The sequence below is a fragment of the Arachis ipaensis genome, chromosome B8, assembly GCF_059453495.1.
Source record: "Arachis ipaensis isolate K30076 ecotype BB chromosome B8, ASM5945349v1, whole genome shotgun sequence".
Lineage (NCBI taxonomy): Eukaryota > Viridiplantae > Streptophyta > Magnoliopsida > Fabales > Fabaceae > Arachis > Arachis ipaensis.
Genome location: NC_142443.1, coordinates 25043737 through 25065984, shown reverse-complemented (window position 1 = coordinate 25065984; position 22248 = coordinate 25043737). Strand labels below are relative to the sequence as shown.

At 36.9% G+C, this 22248-nt stretch overlaps 2 protein-coding genes and 1 pseudogene across 5 annotated transcripts; 2 read left to right on the top strand and 1 right to left on the bottom strand.

Annotated features, from left to right (window-relative positions):
• The first annotated feature begins 2178 nt into the window (after positions 1 to 2178).
• On the top strand, positions 2179 to 5788 carry LOC107610739 (selenocysteine methyltransferase-like). Its single transcript, XM_088497636.1, has 7 exons — positions 2179 to 2426; positions 2662 to 2718; positions 2836 to 3065; positions 3416 to 3545; positions 4380 to 4583; positions 5034 to 5105; positions 5250 to 5788. Exons 1-7 carry the CDS (start codon positions 2268 to 2270, stop codon positions 5454 to 5456), a joined length of 1059 nt encoding a protein of 352 aa, XP_088353762.1. The 5' UTR covers positions 2179 to 2267; the 3' UTR covers positions 5457 to 5788.
• Positions 5789 to 6238: 450 nt separating this feature from the next.
• Positions 6239 to 11092, bottom strand: LOC107612841 (uncharacterized). Of its 3 annotated transcripts, XM_088497336.1 has the most exons (5): positions 10878 to 11086; positions 10281 to 10731; positions 8140 to 8316; positions 6932 to 7307; positions 6239 to 6855 (listed from the first exon to the last, which is right to left on the bottom strand). In XM_088497336.1, the coding sequence occupies exons 3-5, from the start codon at positions 8306 to 8308 to the stop codon at positions 6543 to 6545; spliced, it is 858 nt and encodes a 285-aa protein (XP_088353462.1). In that variant the 5' UTR covers positions 8309 to 8316; positions 10281 to 10731; positions 10878 to 11086; the 3' UTR covers positions 6239 to 6542. The 3 variants fall into 3 exon arrangements, with proteins under 3 accessions (XP_088353462.1, XP_020964781.1, XP_088353463.1); XM_021109122.2 differs by having other exon boundaries at positions 6972 to 7307; positions 10281 to 11092; XM_088497337.1 differs by lacking the exon at positions 10281 to 10731 and having other exon boundaries at positions 8140 to 8563; positions 10738 to 11088.
• Positions 11093 to 11250: 158 nt separating this feature from the next.
• On the top strand, positions 11251 to 20395 carry LOC107612842 (selenocysteine methyltransferase-like; annotated as a pseudogene). The gene is made up of 3 exons (XR_015896745.1): positions 11251 to 11559; positions 11795 to 11851; positions 11971 to 20395. The product of XR_015896745.1 is annotated as a selenocysteine methyltransferase-like (transcript).
• Positions 20396 to 22248: the final 1853 nt, after the last annotated feature.

Here is a 22248-nt window from a genome sequence, read left to right as displayed (position 1 = left end):
CCAACAACCACAGGGGAAACAATTTTTGTAAAATGAAAAACAAAAATCCTAAAGCTTCTCACTACAAATAAAAGAACATTAAAGACATATCCCTCTAGCGCACAGTACACCAAATAGAAATAAAGAAAGTACTGAGTAAACAGCGAAGGAGGACGAGGTAAAAAAAGAACTAACCTTCTTTGTAGAATCAAAGAGAAGCAGTCCCAGTGGAAGAAAGAAAAATGTTGTGCAACAAGCGGAAGACTGAAAGGTTCGAGTAAAGAAAGGGTAAGAACAAAAGTTTCGAAGAGAAGACGAAAGAAAATGAAAAGAGAGAAGGGAAAGGCATTTATAAGGTGCTAGGGGCATTATTGTCAAATAACCTCCTCATTAAGAAAGCGCACCGTTACCAATGTAACCGCCCTCCACTCATAAATGTGAAAAGCCAAAGCGACGCGACAGTTCATGGTTTAAAATCATGCTTATTCAGAAATCGAAATCACATCGATTTCAGACGTGATGGTAAGAAGCCAACTCGACTATTTCCGAGTTCAATACCCGAATCCAACTCACAAACAAAGAGATCGGACTCGAGTAGGAGTACTGTTCATACCCTGACCCAAATAATAAGCCAGGCCCAAATTAAGCTAAGAGGCCCAATCCTAAAGAGTGGCCCTCACCGCCTATCCGACCTCCTCAAAGAGGTCGGAGTCAACACCAACAAGCAGTCAGCACTTATCCAAGTGAATAACTGTTTCCTAAAATCTCTCACCTACTTCTAGAAGAGATATCCTAACAAACCCTAAGATAAAGGGACGGTTATCCACCATCAAAAGTGGAATTACTCCAACGGTGGTTATTGACTCTTCACCTATAAATACCCTGACACACTCAGGTAAACTTAAGTTTCAATATTCTCTAAACCTGTTTAGCTCCTTGCTGACTTAGGCATTGGAGTGTCTTTGCAGGTACCACCCCCCATTCTTTCAAACACATAACTCGGACGGCAGCTCTGGGACGTAAGACAAGTCAGAAACCACCTTCCACAGACGCTTGGGCCTTCCATTTGAGCACCACCTTCCACAAACACTTGGGCCTTCCATTTGAGCCCAATCACCTTTTTTCAGGTTACCCACGTAACAACAACTAATTTAAGAGGTTATTGTATTATGAAGACCATTATTATATACCTAAACTTCTATGATATTGAAACTAAATAAATTTAGAAAATATTTTTAATTGAAAAAAAAAATCTATTTTTTTGGCATAATTGCTAACCATAGTAGCACAAACAGCTTTAATTGTAAGTCTAATTTGTGCAACACTATAACTAGTGAATTCAAAAATTTTTTGAAACATAAACAGAATACTTGAATTTAACAAGATATTTATTCTTCAAGAATTGCAATGTATTAAGAGTTTAATATTAGAATTTTGTAAATCATTTATATTGATTTTATAGTTGACCAAAACTTACAAATTTAACTTTATAGATGACCTGGTTTTCGCATTGCATCCAAGTCCCAAAGTGATGGCTTTATAAGCATTCGCAAAAATATTCTGACAAACACTACAAGGATATTGGTAATAGTGACCCATCAAGAAGCATGAGTAGACATGGCAATTTTCAAGAACCAGAGTATAATCCAGAACCAGAAGGTATAAGGGATGAAGAGATGGAAGAGTTTCTTCATACGAGGTATTACTACTTTCTCTTGTATTCTGATGTGTCATTTACACTTGTCTTCATTTTTGTTTAAGAAACATTAGTTTGGTGCAGAAAAAAGCGAGGCAGAGGTGGCATCGGTCCCAGAATAGATGAGACTGGGCCTTACCTTCCGCCCCATCCAGATGGGGAAGCTAGTCCTACACCGGATGCAAGGGAGAGCCGTCTTATTTATGGTCGAGAGGCCGTCATCAGGGAAGTCGAATGAATCTTCAGAAGAGGAGCTTCACGATAAAAGGCTGAAAAAGCGAAGAAAGTCTCACTCTGGCAACTCAGACAAGGAGCACTCTAACTCTAAGAAGCACAGGTCCAAAGAAAAATCAAAGCACAAGAAAAAGGAGAAAAAAAGAAAACAGCGTCACTAAGAACTTTTGTGGAATTTGATATTCACTGTAGGTAACTTACGAATATTTGGAAAACTAACATTTTTACTTTGTACATATATTGCGTAAGATCAAAGGTGTAGGTAAAATTATCATATACAAGTGTTACTTTCAGAGTTAATCAATACCATTCTCCTAAAGAGCGATAAAACGAGTGTCATCATTGCATTTCTAAATTAATGTCTTCGTCGTTGATGAAGGATTTTCTCCGCACCACCGGTGGTACGGCAGTCATCGACGGCGGACTTGCGACGGAGCTGGAGCGTAAGGGCGCCGACCTCAACGATCCTCTTTGGAGCGCCAAATGCCTCCTTTCCTCCCCTCACCTCATTCGCGAGGTAGTCTTCATTTCAATTTGGATTCTTTAGGGTTTCTTCATTGTCTCTCTGATAAAGTGTATCATCAAAATATTACTAATCCATGTGTGTGAAATATATGTATAGTTTTATTTATTTTATTTTATTCTTTTACGTTGCATTTTACAAATTGTGATATTGGGATTGAATGAACCTGGAGTTGCTTCGTTATATTATTGTAAAATTGATATCGTGATTGGCTTGTTGGGTTGAATAGGTGCACCTTGATTACCTTGAAAATGGTGCAGATATTATAATCACAGCATCTTATCAGGTCAGAATTCCATTTTACTAAGGATGAGATATGGATTTTTATTTCTTTGTTTCTTGCTATGGCTGAAGTTGAGTGTGTGTGTGTGTTTTTTTTTTCTTTTCTGCACGCGCGGCGTAGGCCACTATTCAAGGCTTTAAAGCAAAAGGCCTTTCTGACAAAGAAAGTGAAGACTTGATCAGAAGAAGTGTTGAAATTGCTCGGGAGGCTAGAGATGTGTACTATGAAAGATGTGCTGCATGCTCTTCGGGTATCGATGCTGATGGTAGAATCTTCAAGAAACGCCCTATTCTAATCGCAGGTTCAGTGGGGAGCTATGGAGCTTATTTGGCTGATGGGTCAGAGTACAGGTGAGATCTTCAAAGGACTAATATCAAGTATTTAAGAATCAGCTGTAATTGTTGTTTACTTGTGGTGTTTGTTATATTTTGTTTTGTGTAGCCAGTTAATTGATCAACATAGTTAATGATATTCTAGATATAATGATATTCCAACGTTGCTTGTTCATCTTGGTGTCCCAGTTTAATCTCTTGGTTTTTGAAAGGGGAAAGTTTGTGAGGTTGTGCGAAATGAGTTTATATGTCAATTTTGCATGCATATATAGTTTTGAGTTTTTTCTGCATATAAACATTACAAATATTGAAGTTTGTTATATTTTCATGGTAATCTCAGCAATATTTTCATATTTTGTTCCTAACAGTGGGGATTATGGTGATGCTATAACCTTGAAATGTCTCAAAGATTTTCATCGGAGAAGAGTTCAAATTTTAGCAGATTCTGGTGCTGATCTCCTCGCATTTGAAACAGTGCCAAATAAGCTTGAAGCTAAGGTATTTAAATGGTTTAGTCATTCTTATTGCTAAAATCTTATTATTCTTGATAAGTGAAAGAGTGTCTCTGTTACGATAGTTTAACTCAACTTTGCTGATTTGCTTTTATTCAGTGTTACCTTGAGTTACCAAAACCATTGATATATGAACAGAGGAATTGAAATTGTTTGTATAGAATTTCTGCTATATGTTCAGATGTTTAGATCAGCACTCTAAGTCCTGTAGAGACTTGTTGCAACTCGAGTTATACTTTCTCTATTATATAGATATAGTCATATAGATATAAAGCCTCATTGTCAATCACTTGCCTAAATAAGTAAATGTTTTCTTTGAACTGCAACCAGTAGTAGACCTAGTAGGCTGTCATACAATGTTATCACTTGCCAGGATAAGGGAAAGGAAAAATCAACTGCTGGTGATATTTCCACTAGTATATAGGTGCAGCTACCTCATAATCAAGGCTTTTGTTCTTCCATTTCTATCTTCTCAGTTGATATGATCTTTCTGTTCCTTAACTACCGTTCCCAACTTATTTTGGCCTTTAAACTTACATTCTTGAAGAAGGAAGCATTACATTTCTATCCTAGTGTTTCTATTCCCTTTTTGAATGAGTAAATTGCTAGTCAAGTAACTTCATATGATGAGGAAAACACTAGGACATATTGAATCAACTGATTTTCTACAGCAGAAAGTATCTAAGGACTGATGGCTAATGGGAAATAATACACTTGAACCTTTAAAATTTGCAAAACTCCACTAGTACACATAGAGTATTCAGTTTAGCCCTTAACTCTTGAGTCTCCCTAACTATATTATTATTCATTGACCAAGCAGGCTTATTCAGAGCTTCTAAAAGAAGAGGACATAAGTATTCCAGCATGGTTTTGTTTTAACTCCAAGGATGGAATTAATGTTGTTAGTGGTGATTCTTTGGAGGAGTGCATTTCTATTGCTGAATCATGCAGCAAGGTTGTTGCTGTTGGGATCAACTGTACCCCGCCCAGATTTATACATGACCTGATAGTATATGTTAAGCAGGTAGAACCTCATGTTCTCGCTTTTCCGACTGACTATGATGTGTGCTGGTTCGGTCGATGCCTGATGGACTTAAACTTTTCTTATTTTAAGTGTAAACATCTACCTTGCCTGGTTTTTTTCCATTTTATGAACCATATGGATGGATAATAAGCACTATCTGTATAGATTCAGTAGCTGCATAATATGTTCAATTGCTGCTTTTTTTCGGGAAACAAAAATGAAGATCACTTGTATGCATGGAGACTTCTTTAGCTATAGAACTTAACCCATATGCTGGCACACTTTTCATATTCATGTACAACAATTTGTTCTCAAAATAACAGTTTATTTCCTTGCCTTGATGTGTTACTTCCATGTAAGAAACTATGCTTGATGCCATTGACTTATGACTGTTATGGGGCATCTATCTTTGTGGAACACTTATCCTTGATTTGTGTATAATTTCTTTAGGTGACTACAAAACCAATTGTTATATATCCAAACAGCGGGGAAACTTACGATGGTATCCAAAAGAAGTGGGTGGTAAGTTCATTTCATCCGTTGGGTTTGTTTCTTATTATTGTTTTTTCAAGTTATAGGAAGAGGATTCCTATGTTGCTACACAAATTTGTATTCTGAATTCCTTTTGAATAATGTAACACTGATGTTAGGTTGTTTTTGTTATAGAAAAATACAGGGGTTACAGATGAAGATTTTGTCACATATGTGAACAACTGGATTGAGTCAGGGGCTTCCCTTGTGGGTGGTTGTTGTAGAACAACCCCGGCTACTATCAAAGGGATATACACCACACTCTCAGTTAGTCGATCAGTGAATCTTGCAGAGGACTCTGAAGCATCTGATCAGAAAATCTTGCAAGAGAATGTCCGCTGAGGAGGCCAATGTGCAAACCAATCTGATTTTCATGTCAACAGTTAGTGAAATGGGAAAATGAGACACCACATATGGCTTGGTTAATTTGAGATTCCATCATGGTCATGAAGTTTGGATCATATACTTTTTTAGGAGGTAGCAACCCAACAGTGGCTGTTTCTCAAGATTTTGTTAGATAATGGATTTTTTAAATTTCTTTCTATAAATACTATGATTTTGTCAAATGGAAAAATGGTTAGTAATTAACATGAGGTGCAAGTAGGTTGGAGAATTATGTACTGATTATACTATTTTGAGAACTATCTCCCAATGAAGTTAAAAATGGTTGCCTATGTAGTGTTTTATTTTATTATTTTGTTTTCTTTTTATCGCTCTTTAGGAGAATGGTATTGATTAACTCTTGAAAGTAACACAGGAAAAAGAAGGGTGAGAAATATAGTTTTAGTTCTATAAATATTGTCACTATTTTTCTATACAAATAACTTTTTATAAAATTGTCATTAAAAAATAAAAACTGAAATAAATACGTAAAAAAGAAATGATACAGATGCGTAGAATTCACACAATTCTAACCATAATCAAATAAAATACATCTGATTTTCCCACTTTCAAAAAAACAATTTATTTCGTTTTAATGTTGTTTTAGTTTTGCTTTTGGAAATAACGATTTTTTAATTTAACTAAGAAAATTTCTATAGAGAGTTAAATATTTTGTGTTCAATATGAGATCCGCGCAAAGTAGCTTGCTAGTTTCAACGAAAAGAATGAAATTTGGATGGATATTATGATGTTAAATCTGATTGGATTTCATGAGATAAAATTTCCACAAACCTCTACATGAATTTCATTTGTCAATACTTTGCCAACTAAAAGTTGCTGTAACTTTTTGTAGGCATAGATCTCATCCATGCTTGCCAAATTGCATTTACCTAGCTTACTACTATTCAACTTTACTACTATTCAATTTGTATATGATAAATTTACCCCACACCTTTGATCTTACGCAATATATGTACAAAGTAAAAATGTTAGTTTTGCAAATATTCTTAAGTTACCTACAGTGAATATCAAATTCCACAAAAGTTCTTAGTGACGGTGTTTTCTTTTTTTCTCCTTTTTCTTGTGCTTTGATTTTTCTTTGGACCTATCCTTCTTAGAGTTAGAGTGCTCCTTGTCTGAGTTGCCAGAGTGAGACTTTCTTCGCTTTTTCAGCCTTTTATCGTGAAGCTCCTCTTCTGAAGATTCATTCGACTTCCCTGATGACGGCCTCTCAAGACCATAAATAAGACGGTGCTCCCTTGCATCCGGTGTAGGACTAGCTTCCCTATCTGGATGAGGCGGAAGGTAAGGCCCAGTCTCATCCATTCTGGGACCGATGCCACCTCTGCCTCGCTTTTTCCTGCACCAAACTAATGTTTCTTAAACAAAAATGAAGACAAGTGTAAATGACACATCAGAATACAAGGTAGTAATACCTCGTATGAAGAAACTCTTCCATCTCTTCATCCCTTATACCTTCTGGTTCTGGATTATACTCTGGTTCTTGAAAATTGCCATGTCTACTCATGCTTCTTGATGGGTCATTATTACTAATATCCTTGTAGTGTTTGTCAGAACTTCCTTTATCTTTTGATCCACACTTATCCCATTTTCTTTTACTTGAACATGAAGAAGAGGCATTCAAGCTATTATCAAAAGCAGCATATCTTCTAGGGCTTCCTGATGAGTCACGATCCGTGTGGCTTTTGTAACCACTGCTTTTATCTTTCGTGGTGCCTTTAGCCTGTTTATCAAGTTCCAATTCTTTCTGTCGCACTCGCCACATCTCATTCACTTCCACAGCTCGATTTGCTGATATGAAAAAAAAATAATAAACAATTGACATAAATTATAGCACAAACACAGACATCAATGGTGCTCATGTAAAACACTGCACAGACAAGAGGGGAATGGCCATTTTATTATCTAGACCCTCAATAAATGAAGTTTCAACATGGTTAAATGCATTAACAACAAAGCTGTATTGATACAACAGAAATTAAGCCTTATCCCACATGATGGGGTTGGCATACCATAATGTTCTATACCTAAGAAATATCCATAGATAATAAGGAACACAGTCATCAATATCAAATGTCACTGTATCATGGCTGATCTCAAAACTGCCATAGGTGATATGGAGGTTAGAGGAATGTAGGATGATCAGGATTTTGACAAAGGCATATATATATATATATATAGAGAGAGAGAGAGAGAGAGAGATCATTTGTACCAAGTTTTGTAAATATACATCAATAAGACTATATTGTAACAATCCATAGGCATGTGTGTTTTAAATTTTTATATTATTGCCAATTTTTATCTATAAAAAGGTATATCAAATGACTCTGAATTGAGATGAAATTTTCATATACATGATCTATAATATATAAGCTTCTAATCCGATGATAGCTTTTATAAAAAAGTAGTCCAATAAAAGTTATTTAATTGTGTAACATTAAGTTAAACTTAGATAAATAGATAAACTTTCTACTACAAACAGGAAAAGTCCCACTGGATCAGATATACAGACATTCTTTCATGCATAATAATATAACTTCCTTGAAAGAACAGACCTTAAACATAAGATAATCTAGAACAAAAATAACCAAGTTCTATCTAAAATTTGTGACTAAGAAACAACCTTGTTGTACCCCACGTACAGTAGCAGTGAGGAAACGTGAATTTGGCCGAGTCCTTACATTAGGCTTATGAAGATAAGCCAGAACACCTTCCTGTTCAGACTGTCGCCGCAATTCAGCTGCTTCCCTCATAAGCATAGCAGCTAATCTGTTTTCAGTCTCCAAATCCATCTGTGCAGCTGGTCATATGACCCAAAAACAAAAGAGAGGAAACCATTGGTGAGACATAATTGAATGAATAACAATGAAAACAAATAACTATGAATCAACTTGGAGGTTATTGCAGGTGGCAGCTCATGGTGGCGAGCCAAAAATCCGCCATAGAATATAGCTTATGATGTCGCGGGAAATGGTGGATTACCTAAAAAATACACGTATAGGCGAAAAAAATTGCAGAAAAATTAGACATGTAATAAGTTATAAAATCTAATCAATCTAAGCAATTTTCTACTAATAAGCAGTGTTCTGAAAACCGGACCGGTCATTAAACCGTTTTAACCACTGGTTTACTGGTTTATTGGTTCAACCGGTCTAACTGATGGTTCAACCGAAAAAACCGTTTTAGAATAAAATAATAAATAAATTACAAAGGACCAAAGATGAGGGTACTACAAGAACTCCTATTAGATGCAACAGCATTCAACATTATCACATGTTCTCACACACACATACAAAGCCTTAACTCAAAGACAACCATAGCAAGTGACTTGGAAAGAAAATGTAAACACCGAAACAATCACAAGCATACACAACATGTGAATATTTTTATAGCAAACATAATAATAAAATAACTCTTCTAATGCGTCTCCGAAAATATCCCAAATCAAGAAAACTACATAATCTGATCCACTTGATTCAGAAAGCTACATATATTAGAAAAATTAAGAATCAACTAAAAGAAAAAGAAAAGGAAGGCCTGATTGATTCGATTCAATTGCCTGAGACGAAGAATCAAACAGGGCTGAGAAGCTGAGAGTTTAAATGTTAAACCTCAATATTCAAATAACATGACTCCATTATTGTTATTATTACACCCTTCTAATGTCACAAACTCAATATATATTATAGTCCGTTGACACTTGTGCATTCACAACTTGGCCTCATCATTCTGATTCATACCTTAAGTAGAAGAAAAAGTCCCAATCAGCTTTCGTTACAATTTTATCCAGAGAGTTGGGGTTTTAGTTCGGAGTTCATGCGATGATGATGACAAGAGGGATGAATCCGTGAATCAGTAACATAGGCAGTGCAAATTTTAACAAAGCTCATCACAATGATTAACAACAACAAAAAGCACTGAAGGAACAGTGAATCAGTAATATAGGCAGTGCAAATTTTAACAAAGCTCATCACAATGATTAACAACAACAAAAAGCACCGAAAGAACAGTGAATCAGTAACATAGGCAGCGCAAATTTAAAATTTAAAAGTTATCAATTTAAAATTTATCATCAAATACAATCAGTGAGCAAAGCCAATCAATCAAGCACTGACTGAGCATTCTGTTCTGATTCTGTGACTGGGAAGCAACAAATTCAAGTTACAGCAAAAAATTTAACAAATCTTAGTAAAGTCCCGATTTACAGCAAAAAGGCAAATTTATTGATTACCAATTCAGCAACACGCAAAAATACAGGGAGAAGGGAAATCTGAAAAAGAGAGAACACTAAACCAAAACATTAACCAATCATCACAAAACACTAAAACCTTCACCCAGCAATTACAAACAAAGCCAGCAATTACAAACATTAGCACATTATAAAACATTCCAAAACACTAAACCTTCACCCAGCAAAACCAGCAACTACAAACAAAGCCATCAGTAAATTTGAACAAAAAAATTAAGAGCCATCAGCAACTAACAGAGCCCATCGAGCCATCAGTAACAGAGCAAAGAATTGAAAGCAACAGACTAACAGAGCCATCAAGCCATCAATAAATTTGAAAAAAGATTTGACCGCCATCAGCAACCAGCAAATACAAGACAGATCCATCAGCAGCAGGCAATTACAATTTACAAAACATTACAAGAAAAATGGAACAAAAATTGAACAACAATTTCAGAACTTCAAACGAAGAAGACCAAACATTCAGAAATTAAAAGGAAGAAGCGGAGGCGAAGAATGAAAGCAGGGCTACTAACCTGGGTTCCGTGCCGAGAAGATGAAAACGACGTGCCGAGCTACCTGGGGAAGAGGAAGATGAAACGACGTGCCAGCGAAGATGAAAACGACACGGGAAAGAGGAAGCAGCGGCAGCGCTGAGGACCTCAGGACGGCGGCGGCGATGAAGGGCTAGGGTTTTTCTTTGCTTCAGCGGTCTCCAGGGAGTGCACGAATCATTGGGGGAAGAAGAGAGAAGGGGGGGGGGGGGTTTTCATGAATGGTTCTGCTTGTTTTGGTTTTTTTGTTTCCAAATAAACGAAACGACGCCGTTTTATTTGAACCGGACTGGCCGGCCTGCTACCAGTCCGGTCTAACCGGCCGGTTTGACGATTTCCACCGGTTTTCTCGTCAGCAGCTATAAGTAGTAGATTGGACCGTTTTTATTGCCGGATCCTGATTGAACCGGTTGGTCCGGTCTGGTTTTTAGAACTATGCTCATAAGGCATGCAATTAATTCAGCAAATTCAATAGAAATTCAACAAATAAACATAACGTCAATACTTAACACTCCAAAATACATGTATACGCTCAATCAAAATAAGATAATAACTAAAAGAATGAAAATTGGAACCAACCACTCTTGGACGATAGAGCTAGTTAGTTGCCGAGCACACGAGAGAACAGCACAGCCTCTGCACGTTGGGTGGCCGACGCCAATGCCACCGCCACGAAAAGTAAAGATCGGAGAAGGCAGAAATGTTTTGATCTAGAACAAGATTTGATTGCGAAAGAGAGATGACACCCAGTAAGATTGACAAGGATGAGGGAAAATGAAATTTTATTTTTCTGAGAAAGTGAAACCCTAGTTTTGTACAAAAATTTTGGTAGAAATATAAATTTTTAAAAATTCGTTTTACCACTTTATATTAAAAATTTATATTTTTACCAAAATAGTTATTTAACACCCTAAAATATAGAAGCTACTATTACGTTTACTCGATAAATGACTAATGACCATCATTTTCGAACTTCAAATAGAAAAGATGCTTAAAGCCTCTTCAAATCTTCAGCTTTCGTTTTCTTTGATTTTGACTTAAGTATCTATCTATCTCGATACCTGTATCTGGCAACGAGTGTCATCATTGCATTTCTAAATTAATGTCTTCGTCGTTGATGAAGGATTTTCTCCGCACCACTGGTGGTACAGTAGTCATCGACGGCAGACTTGCGATGGAGCTGGAGCGTAAGGGCGCCGATCTCAACGATCCTCTTTGGAGCGCCAAATGCCTCCTTTCCTCCCCTCCCCTCATTCGCGAGGTACTCTTCATTTCAATTTGGATCCTTTAGGGTTTTTTCATTGTCTCTCTGATAAAGTGTATCATCAAAATATTACTAATCCATGTGTGTGAAATTTATGTATAGTTTTATTTATTTTATTTTATTCTTTTACGTTGCATTTTACAAATTGTGATATTGGGATTGAATGAACCTGGAGTTGCTTCGTTATATTACTGTAAAATTGATATCGTGATTGGCTTGCTGGGTTGAATAGGTGCACCTTGATTACCTGGAAAATGGTGCAGATATTATAATCACAGCATCTTATCAGGTCAGAATTCCATTTTGCTAAGGATGCGATATGGATTTTTATTTCTTTGTTTCTTGCTATGGCTGAAGTTGAGTGTGTGTGTGTGTGTTTTTTTTTTCTTTTGTGCACGCGCCGCGTAGGCCACTATTCAAGGCTTTAAAGCAAAAGGCATTTCTGACAAAGAAAGTGAAGACTTGATCAGAAAAAGTGTTGAAATTGCTCGGGAGGCCAGAGATGTGTACCATGAAAGATGTGCTGCATGCTCTTCGGCTATCGATGTTGATGGTAGAATCTTCAATAAATGCCCTATTCTAATCGCAGGTTCAGTGGGGGAGCTATGGAGCTTATTTGGCTGATGGGTCAAAGTACAGGTGAGATCTTCAAAGGACTAATATCAAGTATTTAAGAATCAGCTGTAATTATTGTTTATTTGTGGTGTTTGTTATATTTTCTTTTGTGTAGCTAGTTAATTGATCCACATAGTTAATGATATTCTAGATATGATGATATTCCAACCTTGCTTGTTCATCTTAGTGTCCCATTTTAATTTCTTGGTTTTTGAAAGGAAAGTTTGTGAGGTTGTGCAAAATGAGTTTATATGTCAATTTTGCATACATATATAGTTTTGAGCTTTTTCTGCATATAAACATTACAAGTAGTACCTCAAGTGAATGAGGGTCTATCTCACGAGGATTGATGGACTAAGCAACAATGGTTATGTGTTTTATTTAGTTAGACTAACAGAAAATGATGTTTTGAGAGTTCAAACGTATTAACAGTAAATTCAAAAAATCAAAAAAGCAAGCAGTAAACAAGTAGTGAATAATATATGGAGAAACAGTTAAGGCTTCAGAGTTATCTATTTTCTGGATTGACTTTTCTTACTAACTATTTTAATCATGCAAGATTCAATTCATGACAAACCATATGTGACTAAACCCTAATTCCTTAGACCTTTTTAGTCTCCTCTAAAATTCATCAACCGCCAATTCCTTGGTCACTTAATTCCAATTAGATGGTGAAGTTCAATTCTAGTTTATACGCCACAAAAACCCTAATTACCCAAATATAAGAGGATTATATGTCACGTATCCCGTTAAGTCCAGATAATTAGAAATTTAGGAGAATATGTTTTCAAGCTGTTGTTCAAGTAAAGAGCTTTTCCAAGTTATACAAGAACTCAAATAGAACAAGGGTCATACTTCCGTTCCACCCAAATTCATAAGATAAAGAACGAAAACAATTCTTGAATTATAAATCAGTACATGAATTAAAATAGAAAAATAATAGTATGAATCCATACAATAGACAAAGCTCATAACCTTAACAATGGAGGTTTAGTTGCTCATGGTTCAGAGAGAAAACTAGGATTCTGAAAAACTGTAAAGTGCGGAATGAGGAAGAGAAGAAGAGAAAGCCCGAAGGGCTGATTCTTTTTCCCTTTTATATCTAATCTTAATTAATGTAAATTATAATTTCTAAAACTAAATAATATCTTTTCCTATTTTAAAATAAAAATTAAGCTTAATCAGAATAAATAGGAGATTGCGTGCTGGGTTTGAGGAGAGCTGGGGACCACTTGAATCATTAATAACTCACGCCCAACTTGAGAGTGAGCTGCGCCTTACTTGAACATTGTTGCGCCTTACTTGGAATGTGGGCAACAAAGAATGGCATGGAAGGCTTGACATTGGTGCCTTACTTGAGGGAATCATGCACCTTACTTGAAGTGTGGTCCCTCCTTGTGTGTTGTGCCTAACTTGGAGGAAGTTGTGCCTTACTTGAAGTGAATGAACATTACTGGCGTGTTATTGTTGTGCATTGTACCTAACTTGAGTTAGGCACAGCCTAGGCAGAACTTCTTGGACGCTTCTCTTTCATCCTGGCACCTAACTTGAGAAATCTCAAGTTAGGCGCAACCTTGGCAGCCTTGGTCAATGGAGTATAGTTTATCTTGGCGCCTAACTTGAGAATTCTCAAGTTAGGCGCTACCCTTGCTGACTTGGTGGAGAAGAAGTATAAACTATTATACATTGTTGGAAAGCTCACAAAGTTAGCTTTCCAACTCCACTAGAATCATGTCCATCGGACTTTTGTAGCTCAAGATATTCAGGTTTGAGAGCAGAGAGGTCAGGGTTGACAGCATCATTCGCCTTCTTCTCTTTTTCTGCGGAAACTCCATCAAATCCAGCCGAATGCTACCTAAAATAAACAGAATTGTACACGATTCAAAGTAGCATCTATAGTGGCTAAAAGATAATTAATTCTTGATTAAACTCAATAAATTGAATGCAAATTCACTAGGAAAAGATAGGAAAGATGCTTACGCATCAGTGTCCTACGGAATTCAAGACTTATCTACTTAAACTTAACTTTACCACCGAACCAATCCACCTTTCCTCTGCTCCTCCATCACCAATGATTTAGCAGAGACAAACAACCAAACAATTTCAAGCACAAGTAGAAAACTGGTAGTGCAGGTAGCAAATATAACAATTAGCATATTATATATTCAGTTAGGCAATCCCAAGTAATGCATATCAGACAAAACAAACAGAATGCACATGATGTATGCCTGTCCTATGGCTGATGAGGCTCATCTGTCGGTTATCCAACTAACCCGACAAGTTCGAAAACCTTAGACTGTCCCTCGTTGCGCATAGATTTCTCATTCATTCATCATTTATACAATCATTCATTCATTTATATCTCACTCAATGGGTGATATCCATTCCCGGGAATTTATACGTGCCTGGTCACCCTTACGACATAGGGTCAACAAAGTATCGAGTTTCAACCTGGAACACGTGGTGGCAAGCCACGGTTCTGTTACCCAGGGAAACTCGTATCTCAGATATCATTAAATTCATAGGCCGCATAATATTCAAACCATTCACATTCATCATATACTCATTCATCTTAGCCATAGCAACATGTATTTATTTAACTTTCACATCATCTTCTTATAATTCATCACATTTACCCTTTTCTTCATCCCCAACTTACCTTAATTTCCTAGCTTCAACTAATTACTAAGCTTACTAGTAAGATCTAGGGTTAAAAGGATAAAAATAGAGGCTTAGAGGTTCGAAACCATGTTTGAATCATAAAAATACAAGTGATGGAAAAACAGAGTGTGTGCGGACGCACACAAGTGTACGTGCGCACAATTTATGAAAAGCAGAGCGTGTGCGTGCGCCTCACCTATGCGAGCGCCATCAGCATAAAGCGTACCCCAGTGCGTGCGTGCGCACCATGGCGTGCATACGCACATTTTCTGTAAAACACCAGGTGTGCATGCGCACAAAGGCGTGTGTACGCACAAGTGAAGTTGTTGCTACTACTGGGTGCGTGCGCACATCAGTGTGCGTAGGCACACACCAGAAATCCTGATTCTGCTGCACTTTAAAAATTTTCAGTTTTTTGCACAAGATTTCCAGCATCCATAACTTCCTCTACAGAATTCGGTTTTCCATAAAATTTATACTGTTCTCAAGCTTATCAAACCTTCTTTGATTTAAAACAAATCACATCTTCATCCAAAATTAGAGATTCAAGTTATGGACTACCGAAGTTCATTAAAAATAAGTTTTTTTTCCAAAAATTACCAAACCTCTATTTTTACCAAAACCTTATTCCATACCTGAACATTTCACAACCAAAGCACTACCAATATTCAACTCCATACCTTCCATTCAGTTTACTACACACAACATCCAATATTCTCAATCATTCAATAATTTCCTGCATATACACATACACCTTCACAATTCCTCAACCCAAATCAATGACAAATATACTCATGTATATACATAGTTCCCTTGTCACACATACCAACATATACACTTAACCCCTTTTATTCAACAATTACCAACAATAAATACTCCACACCACTCTCATGAATGACCCAATATTTACATCAAGAGTTGCTAATTTATATCAAATACACTAAGTCAACTTCCATCAAACTCAATTGAATTCATCATCAAATACCAACACCACACTTTCAACAAAATCATCAATCACTATTCATTCTCAATATCATTTAATAAATCCATCAAAGTTACTAAACATCAACATAATTACATGTTTCAACTTATCCTAGGGTCGTCTAGCCTAAATTTTCATAGGGCATTATATATTAAATACGTAAAACCTAAACCATACCTTGGCCGATTTCTGCGTTAGTCCAAGGCAACACTTAAGCCATACACACAGCCCCACAACTCAAAAAACCACCAAGACCTTGGCGTCAATCCTTCACCAAGCCTTCAAATGTCCACAATTCAATCCCAAAACTTGTAATCTTGTATACACACACCTAGTTCACACCTATTATGCATATATGATTCAAAATTCAGAATTTACATACTCAAAACCAAAAATTTGGCCAAGGCAAGAAACCTCACCGTACACACAGACCAAGAGAGCCAAAGCCAACAAGCTCCACAAGCTAATTTGAACATAGAGAATCAAAATTAACAAATTCTCAACCTGGGCACACATAATTTTCGAAAATTGAGGGGAAGGAGAGGCTGGAGTGCTAGAGTGACTTACTAAAGAAATTGTTCCGATAGAATTGTACAGCTCGACGCGCTGGACGCGTAGCCGCAAACGGTGCAGCGATCGGAGCTCGGATGAGGAAGTTATAGTGGTTTGAGTATATGAATGAGGGTTAGGTTTGCTCTTGTTCTTCTCCCTCCATGAAATGTTTCCCAGCGTAAATGATGAAGAAGAAGGGAAATAAGAAGCTGTGTCTTCTTTAATGGGTTGGGTTCGGTTGGGCCCATTTTGGGTCCGGTTCAACCGGTTCAGTCTGTTCGGCCTAATCTTGGGCTAAATTCTTTGAAATTGGTGTCAAAATTCTTATTTTGAAGAGCTCTATCCTATTTTAATATTAGATTTATATTTCTAATTTTTCTAATTAAAATTTGATTTACTAACTAATTATTTAATAATTTTAGCGGGGTTTACAACGGGAGAGCTCCTGCATCTGCAGCTTCAAATCAATGCCATTCTCGGGGTCGATGACTCGACTGGTGGTAGAGGCGGACGATGGACTTAATGTGGAGGTACAGAGGCTACTGGCGAAGAATGACCCTAGGCCATATATGCGGTTCTTGTACAACACTGAGGCGATCTTGCGCTAAACCGCATCGGGATCGACGACTGAAACAACAAAGCCATCGGCGTCCTCCCCACTTTGCTGAGCTTGCTATGTCCGGCCTCTAGTCTCTGCGTATAGGACTCTGTGTAACAAATGTTATAATGATTAGTACGATAGCTATACAGTTAATCTCTAATTTTATATCACAAGATCAGATGTTTACTTATATAATGATCCTAAGACCGCCGTTTAGCAAATCTCTCTTTGTTCTCCTTCAAAGTGTGGGTGTACTTGAACGTTTCCGCAATGTTACATCGCAATCCAACGACTTCGTCTACACATATTGTATTGAAATAATATGATTAGGATCACCAATAACGATATATATTTAAAAGAATATAACTATGTTAATAACCATTAAAATGACTACATACCAGCCTGGCCTTAGTCTTCATGAAGGTTGTTGAGCTGCCAGTATACTTGGATGACCTGGCCGATGCGCTATTAGCTCTGTTTGTGAGACGTTGATGCCTGAACCCTTCATCGATATTTCAGTAAACTAATAGAGCCTTCTTGATTTTCGGGCAGAGTCAGGTCGTGAGGTGGTCCCGCCCTTCATGAACATCCTCCAACATCTGTTATAGCCGCCGTCCCATTCGATGGTCGTATATCTTCCTGATGGTAACATCATGCTCAAAGTCCCATATAAAGTGCAGTTGTACAAAGAAATTTTAAAATTAGTTAATCAAAATAGAAGATATAAATAAACTAGCTAAGAAGGTTTGAAACTAAAAAAAAAAAATTAATTACCACCCACTTCTGAAACCATCGCTCTCTGGTCTTAGAGGGGATCTTCTTTAGCTGGGCCACGGATAGTCGTACATCAGCTTGATAACGTTGGTCATTTCCTGAGAACATAAATTAAAACCTATCAACAATCCACAAACAAACTAATGTGGCAATATAAATTAAAACTTCAAAAGCAAATAACCATAATATATATAGAGATTGTTTTAGAAATTCTGGTAGAGTTACATCTATAACTGGAATGTGTCACAAATTCTATCCATCAACAATTAACTTAAACATCACCGAATGTCAACAATCAATGAACAACATGCAATAATCAAGAATCAACATCTATAAATCTACTAAACTAGAATTAATCATCAAAAACTTTCAGCAATTCAATAATCAAGAAATATGAAACACTTTTAGCAATTCAAAGATACAATCCTAAATCCACTAAAACTAGAATCAACTATCAAGAATCACTAATCACGATATATCAATAACTTTTAGTAGTTCAAACCTACAATGCTAAATCCACTAAACTAGAATCAATAGTCAAATACTTTCAGTATATAGAAGACTTAAAATGATACTTACTATGATCTGCCATTAGGACAAATTGTCAACCGTACAATGGGAGGTAGAAGAGGGGCATTAGTTGGCTCACTTTCGTGAGAGGATTCTGGGGTTGCGGTGTCCATCGCTGGAGGCGGCGTTGCCGTGGCATTGGGCTGCTAAGCGGATGGAGGCGGCGGCATCGCTGTAGACTGAGGGACGTAGTTGGGGTTATGGACCATGATGAGCGGCTGGTCCAATAAACTCGCAACTTGGGACGTCACTAGAGTAGTTGGAGTAGAGGGAGAGGATCCAGAATTCCTAGGAGTACCAGAAGAAGCCCTTACTCTACCACGACTATGACCATGACCAGTAGCCTAATCTGCAACATCTCTATTTGTTGTCATGTCTACAAAGAGCAAAACCAGTCATAACATAGTGAATCAACATAATTCAGATAATTTCAAACAACTCTAGCAACAATATTCAGTAATTCAGTTCAATAATCCAAAAGACTTTCCAAAGTTCAAATTCAACTTAATTAGTACGCCTAAGATGATTTCAAAACATTTGCGAGTTAAAAATAAGAAAAAATCAACAAGAAGCTCAATAATCACTTAGGCCATTCAAGAATTGATGTAATGTGATGGATTATGCAAAAAAAGAGTTTTAGAGTATGTGATGTGAGTGAAATTCAATTTTCAAATAACCTAATCATAGCAATTGTTCATAACACATATACTCAAAACTCAATTAATCGAGCAATCCATCATATCACACTAAACTTGGTAAATTAGAAACATTCACATTCACATCAATGCATAATAACACTAATCATATAAAAGCAAGCATTGTTTTTTAAAGATTGAACCAAAACTTCATTTAGAACTCTTTGAGACATATTATCGAACACTTGGCGTGCCAAATTAAGCAAACAAGCGAAAATCAATACCAAACATAAAACATACAATCCCAAATCCAAATCAACAAGCACCCCAGCAACAGTTAACACAAAACAAGCAACAATCAAGAAGAATCCAGCAATTCCAATAGCCATATCTCAGTGAAACCAGTTGTAACACAGCGAATCAACATAACCAGACAATCTAACCACTTTTAGCAATCTCAGAACCAAGTAATCTACACATAACCTATCTTAACAACCTAAAATCTATTAAAATAGAAAATTAAATATAACTAAACTAACTAAAACCAAACTAATGAACCAATACTGACTAAACAGAATTTGAAAAATAGAGTTTAACCAAAAACCTATGATGCAGGGTGATAAACCCCGATTTCGTGATTTATCTTGTGCTTATTTTGGGGATTTTATCACCATTTTTCCACATTTATTCAATTAAATAGCATGGTTTTGTAATTCTTCCTTGAATTGTGCTTAAATGCAAAAACATGCTTTTTAGGCCCTAAAATTGGTGATTTTAATTTACTTTAATTCCATTCGATGCCTTGATGTGTTTGTTGAGTAATTTCAGGATCATAAGGCAAGTATTGGATGGAAGAAGTGAGTAGAAAAGCATACAAAGGGGAGAATGCATGAAGAAACAAAGATTGGGAGTGCATCAAAGGACACGCGCGTGCACAAGGCGCGCACGCGCAAAAGAGATCTCGCCCATGGACGCGCACGCGTACATGCCGTTTCCGCGCGGATGGAGAAATTTTCGATCGACGCGCACGTGCACATGGCACGCACGCGCCAATACTCTTACATGGCCCACTTGAAGGCAAAACGCTGGGGGCGATTTCTGAGCTGCCCAGGCCCAAGTCCAACTTGTTTCTGAGTGTATTTCATGCAGAATTGAAGTCCAAGCAAAGGGGGAGCAATTAGTTTAGCCAACATGAGCCTTTAGTTAGTTTTCTAGAGAGAGAAGCTCCCTCTTCTCTCTAGAATTAGGTTAGGATTAGGGTAGATTATCTTAAATCCAAGTTCAATTACTTGATCTCATCTTGTCTCTTTTATAATTTCTCATTCTTACATCTTGGTTTTCTCAATTGTGATGTTAATTTCTCGTTTTGCTCTCTTTTGTGATGATGAACTCATGTTGGATTTGATTTATTTTTAATGTAATTTAGTGTTGATGTTCTTTTTATTGATGAATTGAGTTGTGATCTTACTTTTCTTGGACTTAATAGTTGTTAGATTTTGTTATTCTTGCAATTTATGATGCTTACTTTTATTACACTCTATGTGTTTGATGAAATGCTCTCTTTAATTTTTGAGTAGTTTTGTCAACTCTTGGCCTAAGCCAAGGGAATTGGGCAACCTTGAGTCATTGGGTATGATAGATTTGGTGATTTAAGAACCCATGGTGATTAATTTGACACCCACTGACGCTAACCCACTACTAAGTTAATTAGTAGGTAGGTTAGGACTTAAGGGTGGATGTGATCAAATCTATTTAACGTACTTCAAGCTTAGGAGTAAACGTTACGTACTTAAAGCTTTTAGGAAGTAGACTTAATAGGTTGGCCTCTCATGATTATCAATATTCGGTTTGTTGACAAGGATGGTGATCTCAACTACCCAAGTCTTAGCCAAGAGTTCTTTATCTTATTTCCTTTATTCACTTGCTAAATTTATTCTCTTGTCATCTCATGAACCAAAAAAAACCCCTTTTTACCCCTTCATAGCCAACAACTAAGCATTACATTGTTATCCTAGGGAGACGACCCAGAGTCCAAATACTTCGGTTAATTTTCATTGGGGTTAGTTATTTGTGACAACCAACCAAATTTTTGATTGGGAGGATTGTTTGTTGGTGTAGAACTATACTTGTAATGAGATTTCAATTGTGAAATTCTATACCAACACAAGAATTCGCTCGTCAAAATGGTGCCGTTGCCGGGGAACACAATGGTGCTATGTTATTGGCTATCGTATATATTGTGAATAACTTGAATTTTGGTTTGTTTGCTAGTTTTTACTAGTTAGGATTTTATCTTCTTTGTTTCTTATTGATTTTTTTATTTTTATTTTCTCTCTCACTATGAATTCTCATCCTTTTGGCTATGAGTGTAGTTCAAACTATGTTGTAGGAAATGAAAGCTCCAATGAGAATATGCATCAAGGGTTTGGAATTCAAGGATGGGAGGAACCTCAAGCTTATGAACAACCTTCATGGCAACAACCTCCTACGAACTCCTATGGGTATAATCCTGATCCTAATGTGTATCAATCCAATGTGTGTGATGACCCTCATTGTGGTTGTCAACCACAATCATCATATGCATGTGATCCTATTCCTCAATATAGCCACACACCATACTCACAAGCATCATATCACCATTCAACTCCATATGACCATAACTCACACACACCATATCAACCACCATTTGAATCACATCTAGAACAACCACCATCCCAATACCAATACTCCCAAGAACCACAAATTCTGCATACACCACCTCAAGAATTTCTCCAATATGAACCACCTTCCAACATTGACAATTTTTCCTCAAACACTGAACCCTATCTTTCACCACCACCTCCCGACGAAGCCTTCATATTAGAACTAAGAGATCTTGAATCTCGCATCTTAAGGATACAAAAGGAGGATGAAGCTAAGTTTAAGGAGCTAAGAGTAAGGGTAGCTAGCATGGTAGAAGCCGTGAATCACCTAACATCTCACCTAGGTTCATGTACCCTGAGCACTCCCATTGTTGAATGTGGAAAAACTAGCAAGGAGCCTAGCGAGGGAATAATCTTGAAGCTCCAAGGTGAAGAAGAAGAGTTGAAGCAAGAAATGCAACAAGAGGAGAAGATAGAGATTAGCGAGCAAAAGGAAGTAGTGGATAGATGTTTGGGATATGTCGAGCTCATAAAGGACGTTAAAAAGGAGAGTAAAGTTGCAAAAGTAAACGGAAAGTTGAAGGGAAATGATCAGGAAGTGGATTCCATCACTAGTGATTTTTTGCCCACATTGATCAACTCCCTTGACGATAT

Coding starts and splice junctions, on each gene's coding strand:
- LOC107612841 (XM_088497337.1), bottom strand. CDS start 8,308: ATGGATTTGGAGACTGAAAACAGATTAGCTGCTATGCTTATGAGGGAA. Junction 7,308..8,139: donor TGTACGTGGGGTACAACAAG/GTTGTTTCTTAG, acceptor TTTTCATATCAG/CAAATCGAGCTGTGGAAGTG. Junction 6,856..6,931: donor GAAGAGTTTCTTCATACGAG/GTATTACTACCT, acceptor AGTTTGGTGCAG/GAAAAAGCGAGGCAGAGGTG.
- LOC107610739 (XM_088497636.1), top strand. CDS start 2,268: ATGTCTTCGTCGTTGATGAAGGATTTTCTCCGCACCACCGGTGGTACG. Junction 3,546..4,379: donor CAAATAAGCTTGAAGCTAAG/GTATTTAAATGG, acceptor TTGACCAAGCAG/GCTTATTCAGAGCTTCTAAA. Junction 4,584..5,033: donor TGATAGTATATGTTAAGCAG/GTAGAACCTCAT, acceptor TAATTTCTTTAG/GTGACTACAAAACCAATTGT.